Source organism: Mya arenaria, chromosome 10 (genome assembly GCF_026914265.1).
Source record: "Mya arenaria isolate MELC-2E11 chromosome 10, ASM2691426v1".
In the NCBI taxonomy this organism is placed as follows: Eukaryota; Metazoa; Mollusca; class Bivalvia; order Myida; family Myidae; genus Mya; species Mya arenaria.
In genome coordinates, this window is record NC_069131.1 from 68,462,380 (window position 1) to 68,480,483 (window position 18,104).

General features: G+C 34.9%; 1 protein-coding gene across 3 annotated transcripts; it reads right to left on the bottom strand.

Annotated features, from left to right (window-relative positions):
- Positions 1-1,118: 1,118 nt before the first annotated feature.
- LOC128205243 (E3 ubiquitin-protein ligase TRIM71-like) lies at positions 1,119-13,374 on the bottom strand. 3 transcript variants are annotated; one of them, XR_008256197.1, is made up of 4 exons: positions 9,786-9,889; positions 5,651-6,586; positions 4,848-5,068; positions 1,119-3,900 (listed from the first exon to the last, which is right to left on the bottom strand). XR_008256197.1 is itself a non-coding variant. In XM_052906752.1 (4 exons), the coding sequence occupies exons 3-4, from the start codon at positions 6,582-6,584 to the stop codon at positions 3,044-3,046; spliced, it is 1,791 nt and encodes a 596-aa protein (XP_052762712.1). In that variant the 5' UTR covers positions 6,585-6,586; positions 9,786-9,832; positions 13,319-13,374; the 3' UTR covers positions 1,119-3,043. The 3 variants fall into 3 exon arrangements, 2 of the variants coding, with proteins under 2 accessions (XP_052762712.1, XP_052762711.1); XM_052906752.1 differs by lacking the exon at positions 4,848-5,068 and adding an exon at positions 13,319-13,374 and having other exon boundaries at positions 9,786-9,832; XM_052906751.1 differs by lacking the exon at positions 4,848-5,068.
- Between the last annotated feature and the right edge of the window lie 4,730 nt (positions 13,375-18,104).

Sequence of the window (18,104 nt, forward strand, 5' to 3'; positions counted from 1 at the left end):
AACATTAATTTTCTAACATAAATATTAAAATTTAAGAACTGATTTTTTGTCAGCAATCATATATATTATTGGTTTGCAGATATTAACGCAAACATTTTCTCTTTCCAAGACAAAAAATAAAAAAGTTGTAAAAATGTTATATCTGTGAGAGTGCAGCTTTAAAAAGGCGAGATAAGGTTTTTCTATATCAGCCAATTTTGATATTGAACATTTCTTTCGAAAAACTATTTTTATGTCCAAACGATTGTTCTAACAAAATGAAGCACGCTTTGGTCGTTTTGAGTAATTCAAGCTACATATGATTTTACTCATTGATAAACAAGCCAGACCTTCTGATACCTAATACATTTGAAATCAAATCTAGAAATACATAAAGGCATACATATAATTCTTAGCGCATCGTCAATATACACATTCACATAAACGTATATACATATGTAACTTTAATGAACAAATAATAGTGAACAGTAGTGAAGTTTGAGAGCCAGGTGCAGGCATTGTTGAGTTATCACATGGACAACCTTTTACCATTCAAGGTCACTGTGACCTTGACCTTTGGCCCGATGACACCCAAAAACAATAGGGGTCAATTTTTGGTCAGGCCCAACCTCCAAGTCAGTTATGAGATATTCATATGTAACTTTAATGAACAAACAATAGTGAACAGTAGTATTCATTTTGCAAAGAAAACTACAGGAACAAGCCCAGTAGTCGAAAATTCAAAAATCAATTGATGTATATGAACTATTTACAGGTCAAAAAATAATTCATTCGAAAAGCAATTAATACATGAAACAGAAAGCACACACTGTTTTATGACATTTTTATACAAGGACCATTACCTTGTTTTATGACATCCCGATTGTATAGCCGGAATAAAGAAATATAAAAAAAACGTTACAATGTACATCATTTGCAACCCATTTGCACACGTGATATATCCAATCGCATGAGAACATAACAAAATTTGTGGAATTACCAAGCCAATTAGGGATCACAGAAACATTCATAATATTTTTTTTATCCTCAACATATTGAATCGGAAAACTAAATAAAATCTGAAGAAGAGATGTTTGTCAAACATAATGCCCCCCAGCCCTCCCCCCCCTGAGCGCCATGTTATCAGGATTATATAGACAATTGAATGAAATATGCATGGACCCAAATGATAACTGATTTGTCACAGACATTGGATGCTGTTGAGGCATTTTTAAGATTATAACCATTCAAAGTTTGAGGAAAGAGTGTGTTATGACCATGACCTTTGACTCTATGACCTCATAATCCATAGGAGTCATCAGCTGGTCACCAAAAATCTAAATGTCAAGTTTGAGGGCCATGGGCGCAGGCATTGACAAGTTATCACACTGACAAGCTTTTTTCGTTCAAGGTCACTGTACCCTCGACCTTTGACCCGAAGACCCCAAAAATCATACAGGGTCATCTACAGGTCAGACACAACTCCAAGTCAAGCTTGAGGGCCATGGGTGCAGGCATTGTCGAATTATCACTTGAAACGTTTTCGCATTCAAGGTCACTGTGACCTTGATATTTCACCCAATGTCTCCTATAATCAATGAGGGTCATCTCCTGGTCAGGCCCAACTTCCATACCAAGTTTGATGATCAAAGGTTAAGGCATTGTTGAGATATCACTGGGAGAAGATTTGTAAACTTTTTTGCGTTAAAGGTAACTGTGACCTTGACCATGGCCCGATGACCCCTAGAGTCAAGAGGGGTCATCTACTGGTTAGGCCCAACCTTCATGTCAAGTTTGATGACCATAGGTCCAGGAATTGTCGAGTTTGCTTTCAAGGTCACTGTGACCTTGACCTTTGACCCCTAAAATCAATAGGGGTCAGGTCAGGCCCAACATCCAAGTCAAGTTTAAGGGCCATGGGTGCAGACATTGTTGAGTTATCACTCGGACAACCTTTTATCGTTGAAAGTCACTGTGACCTTGACCCGACGACCCCTAAAATCAATAGGAGCCATAGACTGGTCAGGCCAAAACTCCAAGTCAAGTTTGATGGCCATGGGTGCAGGCATTGTCGAGTTATCACTCGGACAATCTTTTACCATTCAAGGTCACTGTTACCTTGACCTTTGGCCCGATGACCCCTCACAATAGGGGTTATCTACTGGTCAGGCCCAACTTCCATATCAAGTTTGATGACCATAGGTCTAGGCATTGTTGAGTTATCATTCGGGCAAGCTTTAAAATTATTTTTCTATTAAAAGGTCACTGTGACCTTGACCTCTGACCCGATGAGCCCTATAATCAATAGGGATCATCTACTGGTCAGGCCTTACCTTCATGTCTAGTTTGATGACCATACGTCCAGGAATTGTCGAGTTATCACTCGGACAAGCTTTGGACTACCGACCGACCGACCGGCCGACCTACCGACCGACCGACCGACATGTGCAAAGCAATATACCCCTCTTCTTCGAAGTGAGGCATAAATATTGAAACGTTTTATAGTTTGGCTTTGGTCAGCCACGTTCTAACTGTGATCTTTACAACGTCTAAGTATTTCTGTTCAAAAAGAGTTAAAAATCAAACAATGTAATAACTACTTCAGGTCAGGGACAAATACCAATAATAAACGTCATTACAATAAATGATTTATAAAATCTGGAAAAAGCAAGAAGCAAAACATGTAACCATTCGCTTGTTGAAATGCACAAGGATCATACCATAACATACATTCTACCAGTGATACACTGCATCGCATTGTATTGCATAAATGTTGACGTTACCAAAACAATCAGTGTTTACTAGAGGGTTCAGTCGGATTTTCGGCGACCAACCAAACACTTATTCAAAGTTAAACCGATAAGCCTCATTACAAGTACAGAAAGATTGGAAACGTCTTAATCCTTGTCTACGTTTTGTAATGTGCTTGTGTTTTCGAAGTTTCTTTACATTTTCATTGAGAACATACCTTTTTAATTTGAAAATATGGCGAAACGGCTGCAAAAGGTATACTTGTTTAGATAAATGATAAACAATTGTATCTTCTCATCGTTACCAATTGCTTCTATTTAATATCAAATTTCAAGATGTCATTTGCTACATCTTTATTTGCCACACCAACGTACAATTTCTCAATGTCTCGGCAAAAGCAAACACTAGCTGGGTTATGTATCCCAAGCAGCCTGGTTATTGCGCCATTTGAAGTATTCAGCACAAAAACGACGCCACTGTTCTTTCCACAGACTAGCAGTTGAGTAGAATCAACGACTTCTAATCCAAAAGGACATTCAAGCTTTGGGTTTTCAAGGTTTTTGAGTATTTGCAGACTCAGATTTAATTGTGTTATTGTAAATCGTCCAGCATCTGATGCATATATGAAGTTAGAGCTTTCTGTTGCCTGGACTTTGATATACTTCAATCTGTTGAATATATATTTTCCAGTTGTATTATTGCTTACTTCATGGATGACTTTACCATCCATTGTCATGGCTTCAATTTTCTTCTGTTGACCGTAACATACGTACAATTTATTTTCAAAACAATCTACGCCATAACAATTACCTGATACACTAATACTGTAATCAAGAGAAAGCTCGGTATCTCCGATGTATATGAACTGCATATTCTTAGTCTCATATGGCATGGTGACGACACCCTTGTCGCGCGACACAAGACAAAAATCCCACGGTTCGCTCGAAAGCGCCAAGCTCGAGAGCAGCAAATTGCTTTTGGTGTCCAGCATCGTTACTGACAAACCTCCATTATTGGTAATAAGCAGACGCTCATCGGACAGGACAGTTATACATGATGCTATAAGAGTACGCCGTAATTGAGGCGGCAATGGAATCTTTCCCAATGGTTTTATTTCTTTCCGCAGTATGTCAAAGGATTTAGCAGCTGATGATCTCACCATTTGTAAACCTGTGAAAAAGTTAGAAAAAATAAGCAATTTTTTTTTCCAGTCATTTTCTAAATAAACCGTGATAGCATATACTAGGATTTTGCCATTTAGAACAAACAGCATCCTTTTTTATATTTGTTATCGTTAATAAACTTGGCATTCTTGCTAAAATTTCCTTAATGTAGATCAAATATCAAATACAGTCGAACCCCGTTGGCTCGAACTCTAAGGGACCGGCGAAAATACCTCGAGCCTCGGAAATTTCGAGCCAAGCGGAAATGCTCAGCTCTAGTATTAAGAAAGCGGTCATTTACATCCAGTTCGAGCCAACAAAGAATTCGAGCCAAGCGAGTTCGAGCCAACGGGGTTCATATGTGTGTAAAAAATGCCTTTTATTGGGATATTTTGTTTGAGAGAAACAGAGAACAGGTCAAAATTCAAATTCAAATACCGTTTAAACACTATATGGACGCAATAACTAGCCAATCCTTATAAAACCTGACCAGGATGCTGTTTCATAAAGTCCTGCTATATTTGATGTTGCATCAAGTAATCATTTCCAGGGTAAACTGATCAAATGTCATTGTATATTTTCTGAGACTAGATGAAACCTTTTCTTGATTATTATAGTGTTCATATCTAGTCTTCATGTAGGTAAACAACGGCTGTCGTAGGACAGCACACTCGACTACACACCGCTTTGTCTAAGAAATGAATACAATTTTCATGTTAAATGTGCCTGTCAAAAATTATAAAAAATAAAAAGTAAACAAGAGACGGCGCTATGCGACAATACCAGGTTTTCAGTGATTGGTAGAAGAACTCCAGCCTACTCCACCCTAGGGGCCCCAAACGCATTCCAATGAAAGTCGTCATTAAACTCTTCATACCAAGTTTGGTCACAATATGTCAACCCTAACTAAAGTTATTCAGTACCAAACGGTTATCTAGTTTTAGTAACAGTTACCTTGACCCTTTGGGGCTCCAAATGCAATCCGATAAAAGGGCTCCTTAAACTCTTCCCATATACCACGTTTGGTCACTGTATGTCAAACCTAACTAATTTTATTCGATACCATAGGAAAGTTTGACGCCGCCCTCTCACCGGCCCGCCCGTACAACGACGCATGCCATTCATATAACCAGGTTAAACTTTGTGAAAACCTGGTTAAACTTATTAAAATGATCCTGTAAAAAGCAATTAAAAGACGATAAAAAAAGTAAAAAATTCAGTCAAGTGCAATAATTTGTATTTAAGGTAACTATGTAACCTAATTGTCGTTAATAGTTGTGTGAAGTATTAAGTCAATTGAATAAAGGGTAAAGAAGTTATTAATAAATTTAAAACTTGCCCTTAAACGTTTACCTGATGAAATTTACCCGAAATCTTGATCCTAAGTTCCTAAGTCAATCAGGGGCCATACTTTGTATTTAGAATAACATGGCGTTATGCTACCTCATTGTGCTAGGGCCCTGAACAACTTTGTGAAGTATTTAGTGAACTGAATGAAGGGTATTTGACTTAACAGCGAAAATGCCAACTTGCCCTAAAACATTAACCGGCCGTGGCGAGTTATAAAGCCTCCTTTTTTCGGATAGTCGAGCTAAAAATTGGTACGAAACATGTTACATATTATACATACACGTTTTTTGAGTGTATAATGCTAATGTTGAGTAACCATACAACGCTTTAGCGATTGGTAATATCATTATTAATCTTTGTTTTAAAAAGTGTTATCACTCAAAAGGGTAAAAGAAGGCGATACAAACCTTTCCCCTTGTTTATGTTTTTTTCTTTCGAAGAACCTTCTTCCACAATAACATTAAGAGCCCCAGTAGACTGAATGAGCTTGTCTATCAAAGGGTTTCTCTGAAAGCGATATAAACCACGTGCGCTACCTTCTTTGATGTCAGCGAGTGCTGTTTTACAGGCAGCTAACAATCCTTCAAACTGCTTTCCTTTGATGAAAAGCTTAGCGATGTCGTCATCACTATTCAACAAGTTAACAGTTTCCGTCCCTAATTCTGATTTCTTTGCATGTACACATGCCATCCTGTCATTCAGGAACTGTTTCTGGCTTTCCTTTATTTGATTCAATGTTATTTTAGGTTCATGTTCCTGTTTGGTAATGTGTGCATTTAGTTCATCTCGGACATGTCTAATCTGTTGAAGCTCGGATTGGCCTGCTTCTTCAGTCTCGTTTAAACATTTCTCTATTTCAGTTACACAGTTTGTAAATTCCTTATCAACATCATGGTTTTTAAGTTCACTAAATTCCTCACTTTCTACGTATTTCCTCGCTACATCAGGGATATACGCAAACTTGCGACCTTGGTGATCAAAAGCAACACAATCTCCGCAGTGAACTGTGTTTTGAGTCGGGCAGTAATATTTAATAACTTCCATCGGGTGGTAAGGGCATAGTTCGCTGCATTGCACGCCGTCGACTGATTTGTAAGTTGTAGAGGGCATTTGTGCTTTATCAAGTATTGAATGTTTCTTAGTGATCCCGAATTTCTTGTGGTACATAATACACGAAGAGCATAAATGTTCCTTACAGTTCTTGCAAAACCCTTCGGCCGAAATCTTTGTGCCGTCTTGTGTGCATGGGAGGCAGTATATTGATCCATCGGCAGATGAATTCTCACTGCCCTCTCCTCCTTCACCTGTGGATTTAATAGTTCTACCTGAAACCTCAGCCATTCCTGAAAATCAAAACATACAATATTACTATGATATCTGTTTACGAAGGAATCTCTAATACATTGAATGAAATCTTTATACATTTGGTAACTTCAATTTTTTGTCTTTTATAAATGTGACCTTGTCGGAACAAGAGCACCGAGTTTCCAACGCCAACAGTCGTCTGTTTTAAGTAGAATAAGGGTATAGCCCGAACAAAAATAAAAAAGAGTTATGGAACTTCCTGTACATGTGTACATTGACACTAGCAGCAACATGTGTACAGCGTTTGATGTGAATAACTTAAATGTTTAAGTTATGATCAAGTTAATGTTTTTGAATGACTTATTTAAAACTATGAAGGAATAAAACTTGACAAGATTTTAAGCAAGCCAGAGTTATAGGCATTCCAGTAAATGTGCGTATCTCTAGCAGGATGCGAACAAAATTTCGAATTTTGAGTTAAGACCAAAATCAGTGCGTGAACGCCGACGACGACGCCAGGTCTATTGAAAAATATACACCAAAACAAAATATCACAGGTATTTGGCAATGAAATCATTAAAAAATACTCGAATGCTCATAAATTGCTAATGATACAAGGCTCATGTAACTATTCAAAACAACTTTCACTCAAATTGGAACAAATTACAAATAAATGATATGTTTAAATTATACGACCAATACGTTATAATATTACTTTAGTCCTGAACTTTTCTGATAAACATAGCTTTTGTGTAAATCATAAGAAAACATTATTTAAATATTTCTATGCCAAACATACTGAAAATGTAAGTGTTTAATATGTTTGTAAACTGCACTTGTAATATATTTTAATTACGAAATAAAGTGTGGCAAATCAGTGATAAAACTTAGATACTGATGGCTGGAACCCTTCAACAAATGATGATATATGCTCAAATATTGTCTTTGACGTCCACAACTTTGAAAAGCGTTACTAACGCGATTCAACAAATAGCTGTTTCTAATTTTTGTCCAGTGTTTTCAGATGCAGAACCGGGAACATTTATTTTTTGTGCCAAAACATGAGCGACTCCCTTTAAGTATAATAACAAAAAGGGTCGTACTTTTTGTGCTGACATATACATAGAGTTAGATTTGTTTTTGCCTTTTGTCTGTGTCATTACACGTGTGGTTTTAGAAGAAATAAGTGGAGTTATTGTGACAGCTCAAAGAGCATTCAAATTAGATATGTGTAACTGCACTATATTATCTCATAATAAATAACACTAAAACAGGAATTAAAATTATTAATTTGACCTTCGTTTAAAGTGTTTTGTTCTAAACATTCTGATGCTCATTTATGCAAATGTTTCAGACTATTAAATGTTGTCAAAGTACAACAATATACCGAATGAGAATAATACTAAGATTTAGTAAAACAAGAGATGTTTGACAAATATAATGCCCTCCTGACAATTGAATAAAATATGCATTAAACAAATACCGGCTGATATGACCTGCTGACCTCAAAATCAATAAGGGTCACGCCCAACCTCAACGTCAAGTTTGATGACGCATGTGCAGGCATTGGAAAGTTACCACGCGGGCAATATTTTCACGTTCAAGGTCACTATGGTCGGACCTAATGACACCAAATCAATAGGCGTTATCTACTGTTCACGCCCGACCTCCACGTGAAAATAAATGACCCTAAAATAGGATCATCTACTGGTTACATCCATATCAAGGTTAAAGAAATACGTCTTTGCATAGTTTAGTAATCACTAAGACAAGCTAATCGCATCCAAGGCAACTGTGGCCTCGCGCTTTGACATGATAACCATCAAAGGGGTCATCTACTGGTCACACCAACAACCTTCATTTCAAGTTTGAGGATCATATGTGCAAGCATTGTTAAGTTATCACCCAGACAAGCTTTTCTCATTTTAAAATCATTGTGGCCTTGTCAAGTTTGCGAATCACGGGTGCAAGCATTCTCAAGTTATTATTCGGACAAGCTTTCCGCAATTACCATTTGATCTGATGACCTCAAAATCAACATGTATCATCTACCGGTCACGCCAAACCTTAATGTCAAGTTTGAGGACCCAAGGTCGAGTCATATTCGAGTTATCACTCGGACACGCCTTTTTCATTCAAGGTCACAGTGACCTTGATCTTTGTACCGATGACATCAAACAACCGGCCACGCATAACCTCCAAGTCAAGTCTTAGGACCATAGGTCGAGGCAATGTCGAATTTACACTTAGACAAGCTTTCTGCATTCAAGGTCAAAGTGATTTATAAATAACTTTAAAAAAAATAATATGGCCCTTCAGTCCTTTGATATTGTTTAAAAATTAACATTAAATAATTAAAATTGATAAAATGACATTTCAACAAATTTCGAAGAGTATAAGTTATAAAAAATATCATTATATATATATAAAATAGACAAGGTTCCCGTGTCCAGAAATCTCCATAACCACAGTTGCCTTAAACAATGTATAGATGTAAATGCTATCAGTTTTACACAGCCGGAAATGTAAAAGACAAAGCTTCAAGAAAAATGTAACTTTTATTCCAGGTCTTGATACATTTCTAACGTCATCAGACAAAATGCGCAGACTCAACACTGAAAACGCCAATTATGAAACAATGACGAGGCTCAATAACTATATCAAAGGACTGAAGGCCATAATTAAAAAAAAGAAGAAGATATTTTTTTAAACAATATCAAATGACTGAAGGGCCATATTTTAGTGATCAAGCTATGTGACGGACACCTGTGGTATAGAGTAACCTAACTGAAGATTAATCGATAATGTTTTCTATATTCTTTACACTTTAGCAATGGTTTACTATACAAAAATAACTTGTAACTTTAATTTTCTACAAAAAAACATCTTTTAGCTACTATAATGTGAAACGAAAAGTGAAACGATAATTTACATTGTCCGAAATGTGTACGTCATCACTTTATGTTCGAACAATAGCTAGTTTACGAATTGGTTTTTTTTTAGCACATTTTCAGCACAATACCATAATATGATAGAATATAACTTAAGTGGTTATTGGAACGGAACTTATCAATATAAGCATAATGTCAAATCTAACTAGATTTTCATTTGAACTTCAAATGAAGCGAATTAACTTCCGGGTACGCCAACAAAACTAAAACATTAAACAGTAGACTATTTTGTGCCATACATATTCATTTCTATATCAAGCATTAACGTGATCAATAAAATACATACCTGATTATTAACATGCAGGAAGGCAGTACCCTTTGTTGCTGTATCCGCTGTAATAATTGCAAAGAACATGCACTTAAACATTTACTGCGACATATTTAGGTCAGACTACGGAAATTATAAACAAAGGGAAACAACTAAAAAACCCAGACGAGGAAGATTAAGGCTGCAAAACAACCGTTAATGCATTGACTGATCGATTCTTTTATTTCTTCCTTAAATAATAAAGGGCAAACGCGACGATGGAATTACCGTTCTGATAATAACATGTTATTCTCAATAAATAATCGTCACATTTTAATAGGAATGCCAATTATTGTATACAATTTACGGTTAGTGTAAATCAATTAATTTCTTTTTTTCCTGGGATTATTTTTCGAAATTGAAAATCGAATTCGACTGAAAGAGACGAGTAATAACACACTTTAACATTGTTAACCAATATTTCTGAAAATAAAAAAAATAAAAAAGCGATTTCTGAAAAGCGTATCTTGGCCTTATAATATTAGGACTGTATTTTTGTGCATGATGTATTTTGATAAGGTCATTTACCATCTCGTTAGTATTATTTGTAATCATGACTACAATGTATATGTGAACAAAACAAAACGAACAAGATATCATTTTGCTGATACCCGTGTGACCTATGACCCTTTTGTATGTAACATAAACAATGAGCAATTAAACATATTTTACAAAAATAATTACACGAATTATTGTTCTATACTGTATATGTATAAATCAAGAAATGCTTACAACAAAAAATATCCATGTCAAAGAAGACAAAAAATCAAAGAAACACACAAACATAATTCAAAAATGTATTATAGAACAGAACAGAACATATACTACCTTGAACAAAATTTCTATCATATGCAATCATACGATGACCTCTTTTCACTGTATGTTATAAACACGTTTTCGCACTTTGTTCTTCAATTAAGCAATTTGAAACAACGCCATTGAAAACTGTAAGAATTGTTAAATTTAGATTTGAGGCGGTTTGTTGAATTCGATAAGTTTGCAAAGATGCAAAAAATCAATATTATATAAAAGAAATATTTTTTATAAAACTTAAAAAATAGAAGAGGCGAAAAGAATAAGAAGTGTCAACTATTCAATTCGTTTTAAGAGAATTGCTCCGTCGGGGAGATGTCTGGATATATATATTTTACCTTATTGTCCATTATCTCACTATACAAACTACAAAAACAACAACATTTAATCCTTAAACAGGTTCGGCGTATATATTTATATACAGTTCTGCCAATTTTGGTATTCAATCTTTCTTTTAAAAAACATTTTATGTCCAAAAGACTTCGTTTTCAGAAATGAGGAAAATTATGATAAAAAATACATTAACTGTTAAGGGGAACAGGGCAAGGACCCAAACAACAATGAACTAAAGACATTATACCATTTTTATACCAGTTACATTATCTTGTCGTATGACAATCTAACTGCAATGTACCGACTAGTATGGGCCAGCATAAGTTATTGGAAAGCTACAATAAAAAAAGCCATCAAATTAAAATCAAGGGAATTAAATAAATTACAAAAACGTCTTTGTTAAACGTTATTTAATTTTTCAGTTGACTACATTTCGCTTTCAAAGTGGCTACATGAAGCAGTAGTTTTGACCAGTAGAAAGTAACAAACCATACAATAGTTTAAACTCTATCAGACAGAATAGAACAATTAAAATGTTTAAAACCAGGACAAAGTTATATAAAAAACGCTGCAATGTACATCATAGCTCATTTAGTTTAAGTAGTATTTATTTAGATAAACAATACAGATAAATAGTACAACATTAAGCATAATCAAACTCGTGCAAGTGAAAGCGCAAAGTTAAAGTACATGGAGAACGCATAATGTTGGTCAAAAAGTATTGACAGAATTGCGAAGAAAGCTGAAAGCTTATACAAAGTCTCGTTTCTGTCGTTCTAGCAGGCTGCTTTTAAAATGTATAAAAAAAAATTGGTGTGAACTACGTGTATCGAAGTGTTTAGTATGTACAATAGTGGATAGTCAACTTCAAACTTCAACAGAGAATAGACGTGTTACCGGTGTGAAATAAAGTAAATAGAAGAGTACGAGTGATTAGAAATGTAGGGAAATGACAAGTCAAGAAGTAGGTGGTAGATATTTGGATACATCTGATTTTTGTTTTGTCCTTATCCTTTTTCGAGCCGAAGAGAAGGAGTTGAAATGTGATCAACCTGGAGATATCTAATTTATCAAATAGTCACAATCTTAGTGCCGTCTTGTGTGCATTGTAGACAGTATATTGATCCATCAGCAGATGCAGTCTTTTTGTCGTTTCTTCCTTTATTTTGAACAGTTTTATCTTAAACCTCAGTCATTTCTTAAATTCATACAGTATAGTGTTTTGTGATTTTAAAATAAAAGTTCAAAATACACGCCAAGGTTCAATGATAATATGTTTTATACGTAGTGAAACTGCGAATGCAATACACCTGCTTTTGTTTACTACGGGTAATAAACTTAAATTATAGCTATGAGTTATGGTCTCCTTCTCTCCGATAATAACCAAGTATAGATATTTACCTAGATGGCACGTTATCACAAATGCACATATTTATCAAGTTTTGGTACTCCGTACTTTTGTTATCGTTGAAATGTCTCTTGTATACCTAAATCTACTACTTCTGAAGAAATTACGAATGATAAAAGCTTATATCTTGATATGGTTTATAAATGATACAAATAAGACAGGTTATATAATAGCGTTATAGAAAAGTTATAAACCCTTGAAACAAACGACAAAAGATTTGTTATATTTTCGTTTGTAGGTCTCTTACTTTTATCTGCTGAATTTAATTTCAAACTAGATACGAGCTAAAGCGATAGGGGGTAAAGTAGCCGGATTGAAACAACTACCTAATATTATTTTTTAATGGCACGACAGTGAAACGCTTTAATGACAAATGGGCATACACACCATTAGTGGTTTACATGAAAAATATACGTATCAGCCTTTAAACGGTCTCAAAAACATTTTTTCAAACATTTATTATGTAAGTAAGATACATCTGAAGCACAAATTATATATAAATTGTGTTATACTATCAAAGCCCCCCCCCCCCCCCCCCCCCATCCCTGGCCTTAGCGGTGTTCTATTTCCAAGCGCCTTAGCGACATTGGTAATAATCCCGAAGGACCAGAAAAGTAAATGAAAAAAACGTGTACGAAATCTTAGGCGATCTAGATATATTCACGTATGATCACAATACGTAAGTCCTAACACATGTTAAACAATGTCTTAATAACATCGAACTTAGCCTCAAGTGCCATGCCACGCTATGTTTCTTAACCAAGTTATACCACCAAATTTTATCATCAGCCCTTGGAAACGGCATACAATGACACTCTTATTAACATACAAGCGGAAGTCAAAACAACTTCAATTATAACAGGTAATGCCGTGTACATGCACATTTTATTTTCAATAAAGACGGTACTCACAACTTTGTGCTCAAAAACATCAAAAAGTTCACATTGTTTCAATTTACCTTTTAATAATCCATTTAGGCACTAAATGTATACTATTATTTATAAAATGTAAAGCGGGCTCAAATCTTCATTCTGTTGATGACTCAAACCATGGTGATATCGACAGGTTGAGAACAAGTCACACTCTTATCGCACATGCAAATTTATCGTTCACATGTGCAACCCAGTGAACTATTATTGATAAGAATACAACCTATATTTACAAACAATGAAATTTCTGACAGGTAATCAATAAGTACAAGGCTAAATCATTAAGAATTTCAACTATCGCGAGTTTTTAAAGGTCCGTAAAGCCACTCATTCGATACACACTCCCTGCGTCAGATTTTGCGTTAATAATGTGTCAGCCTATGAGGTCGTATTCTAAGTCAGTAAGATTACCTAAATTAAATCTAAATGATAAAGAAAGGTTTGTTTGCTATGCTCACTCCGCCCATTCTTAATACCTAAGATTTTAATTAATACATAGACTGTGCTGATGCGTGCACTTCGTTTAAAAAAGAAGGTTGAACATGTTTTAATCAGATGAAATGGCAAATCATGTAGGAGATTTAATAAAGACTAATGTAGAGGCAAGTCATCAAAGACGCGGCAAAATAGGTTGTAGTCTTTTCACGTGGTAGTGACGAAATGCTGACGTCATTTCGGTTACTGAATTAATTATTAGGTTGTTAGATGCATTTATACTAAAATTTACATACTTTTCAAACAATGTATTTACATATGGTTTAAGAACCTTTTACAATATACGAATACCTTAAAATAGGAAAAAACAGAAGATTAATAAATACAATAATTGTGAGGCGTTATACGTATGTGAAGAGAATGGCAAAAATAATATTATAGGCAGTTCCCTGAATGGCGCATTCATTAAAACCACTAATTGATTTGTCGATTGCATATTGTTATAATGCATTCACCACTATAAATAGTTGACTTTATTGCATAAGACTACTTTTAAAACAACAACAACAACAATGAACGTGTCCATTCAAATTGAAATAAAAATTAACATTATTTGGTAAAAGGTAAAAAGAAATATACTAGTATGTTATTTAATATATTTTTATTCTTTGTTATAAACAATTATTCTGGCCAAAGTAAAGGGTCCATCACACCTAAACGATTAGGTTTTACCGGAGCAAAACGTGGCGGTTTTCAGAAATCGGTTCTAGTACTACAGCGCAACGGTATCACATCGTTAAGAACAGTAATACATCGTCAGGACGTCGTCAGAACATCGGTGGCCGGAGACGGTATAAAATTTCGAACAAATATGCCGTTGCGCTACCGGAGCAAGCAACAGGACTACAACAGCCGTAAAATGGCAATACTCCGTTATGACGCAGTTGATGTTGGTAGAGCACAAGCCACGCCCCGTACTGGATCGGGGGCTCTACGCTGGCCTTAAGTTGTACTGTACTGGTACAGATGGTACCGTTGTCGATACAACGTCGGTTACAGAAAAGTGATATTTCAATAGCACATTGGCTATAACGCCGGTACTGCATCGGTATTGGTACGGTCAGTTGTGATTTTCAAGTGCTTTCTCGACGGAGCTCCGCAGATTTTCTCGCCGCTGTTGATTATGTGCTCCGGAAACGCCCCGGCGATCTACATCAATAATAATAATAATAATAATAATAATAATAATAATAAGTATCGTAATAATAATTATGAATAATAGTGAATGACAAAATCTCTCTTACATCAAAAATGAATGATATCTTTGCCGGGGCAATTCTGAACATCCAACACTATCAACATGAATTAAATCCATTTAACATGTGGCAATAGTTTGTAAACACTCGTGATCTTGAACTATGACCTGTGTAGTGTACTCTGTGACTTGCGGAATAATTGTTACATCATCAGATAATGTTTGGTGACTGATCCATTTGTATGCACTTTTAAAAGCGGCTCACCCGATAAATTCATACGCCTTGCCATATAAACTTCCTCCATCCACGGCACTAACCTAGTATGCTCTATGAACAAACAGATAGTTAATAAAACGTTCGCTTAAGTTTAGTCGGGCATGAGTGATTTCATTTATCATTATTCCAGAAAATGATATTTGCTATAAAACTGTGGACTGGCCGCATAAGGATAATGTATGTTTAACGCGAACGGTAGCTGATACGAGAAAGAGATTAAAGAAAACAGTTAGATTTGGGCTTTTAATACCAAATCGTTTTAGTAAACATCTGTCATCATCATTATTTTAACATATGACGTTTTAAACACGTGATAATATCACCATGAGTTCTGATATATTGATTAACATGTTACCACCAGGCTGATGAGCCTCAACATGTTCTAATACTACACTAGAAAGCTTAAGTATGTACATAATTACATTCATGGTTTAGTCAGTTTTAGATGTGTGTAATATAAGGACATTCTGATCTGTAGATGTCAACGTTCGAACGTCATCCCATGTTCTTGTTGACTGAGCTTTATCTCCCAAAACGGTATAACATATATTTTAAAGGGATGGTAATTTTACTTTAACGATGAATATCATTTGCTACTTTTCTTTGAAATTTATGCTGAATAATATTGCTTTCGTTTTCATGTTTTTCGATGAAATATGGTGTTTAATCAGTCAAATAAAACAGTAAAAATTAATTCTGCGTCAAGTTAAGAAAAGAAAATGGAAATAAAAAGTCGGGGAATGTAGTTCCACAAAGGATGCTCAATGTTCAAAAACGACTGTACTTGCTTGACGTGCTGGAGTTTGATGTTGACAACGTAAACATTTCTTATGATAAGTGTCATAATTTCGTATGTTCATAGTAATTTACTCCCACATTTGTAGATTTATTTGTTGACAAATTATGGAATTTCATATGCTAAACGTGCACTAGACTCGACTTGCAAACGTTGTGGTGCCAATGATTCCTTAGATTCCCATGATTCCCAAACTTTAAGAACTAAGTTTTCTGAGCCTCAGGCCCAAGACGTTAGTGAATACGGAAGCTGATATACTTTGTCTTATTTTCTGAATGGATGTGTTAGATTATATATATGAAGCATGTAACACAATTAGTACCATAAAAAAAACATGTGCAAATGTTTATAGTAGCATTTGTGTCAGACCAGGAACCCTATTCACTAAAGTATTAAGTCTGAGTTTGAGACGTTTGAAATCTTAAGAGACGAGTCATTATAATGGTGAAAAATGCTACACATGGTTAAAATACCATTTTTGCAATAGTTTCAAATGGCCCAGTTTTACGTTCTACATGAGACACAAGACCAAATAAGGGGGAAGAGATAATTTTAGATTATTACGCAGAAAATGGATATGTGTTTATTTAAAGACCCTGCCTTAGGTTAAGTACAACAATTAGTCAAAATATCCTCAGGAAATATCGGGTTTCATTTGATAATATATACACTAGCAATAAACTTGCTTGATGAAAGCAATGTTCATAATTTATATCCTAGTACATATAGGTTTATCAGTTACTGTTATGAAAGTAGCTATTGTATTAAAATCCATCAATTTACATTACCTATTACATTACCTATTCTTATGTTATGACAGGCACTTATCGGTTACAAGTTGGGGCCACATATTCTTTTCTCGCGTCTACAGCCTTTAAACGCTTTCATTTTTTTTTCATAACGCGTAAAAGAAATCTATCTCAGCGGCTATAACTGCTTAAGTAGGCTTAAGTAGTCTTAGACAAACAATTCAACGTTTCTGTATTTCTGTTAAATGTAAGTCTAAAGAACACATTGATATAATCATAAATAGCAAAATCCTCCTAAATGTAGCTTAGTACTGTCTTATGAATATCGAAAAGCCACGGCTTTAAAGTGGTCAACTTGTTTAGATTTAAGCTCAGCAATTATCTGTATTAAAATATACTTCTAATAATTATGTAGTGCTCACGTGATTTAAACTTAAACTGATAAAACAGTAACCCTTGTTTTTTTCTATAATTTTAGATTTCCGCCATTGATTATATCTGAACGTCTGCTTCTTTTTAATGATTACAGGTGTAAATCTTAATAACAAAATCGGTATTGAATATACAACGTAATTCAGCGAACATGTATACATATATGTTCCTTATATTAAGCATGCGATACGATTAGCTACATCGTTCTTTGTTTTGATCAAGACCAATATTTTAAACCATCCCTGATGTATATTTAATTGTGGATTATGGAGATCAATGAAAATGATATTTGGTAAAAAAATATACTAAAGTGACTTTATGTCTAAGTATAAATTAACATCTTAATTTTAATGTTAATATTGAAAGATAAATTAAAGATTAATGATTAAAGTTCAAATAATTACCAAATGGCGTCATATTTGCCCCGGGCCGCGCAACAATTCGTTCAACAGGAATTGCCCTTATATGCATGAAACTTAAACAATTGAAAATATACTGTCTGAAACGTACTTTGTAAAATAAGAAATTGAAAACTCCAATAAAACCCGTCAGACGACTTACGTCTGAATACTTAGTATTCGTAAATCGTTTATTACAGCATACATCAGCTATGGTTGGATTTCAATATGCAACATAATTCAAGAAACATGCCCGAGGGTCATTCAAAAACGCCTAGACTTTCTTAATAAATTCTTAAGTTTTCGATATCGTCTCCTAATATTAGGTGATTCTAATCTGCATAAGATACTGCTTGAAAAAAAAAGACTTAAAACATTGACTTTCCGATTTATGAATTGCTGACGTCATGGACGGCTTTATCATCTATTGTCATAGCTTCAATTTTCTTATTATTCACCGATGTATACAAACA

Bases quoted from the DNA above. Each gene is read 5' to 3' on its own strand.
- LOC128205243 (XM_052906752.1), bottom strand. From the start codon at position 6,584: ATGGCTGAGGTTTCAGGTAGAACTATTAAATCCACAGGTGAAGGAGGA. The intron at 3,901-5,650 runs GTTTGTATCGCC...ACTTTTTCACAG, and splicing joins AAACATAAACAAGGGGAAAG to GTTTACAAATGGTGAGATCA.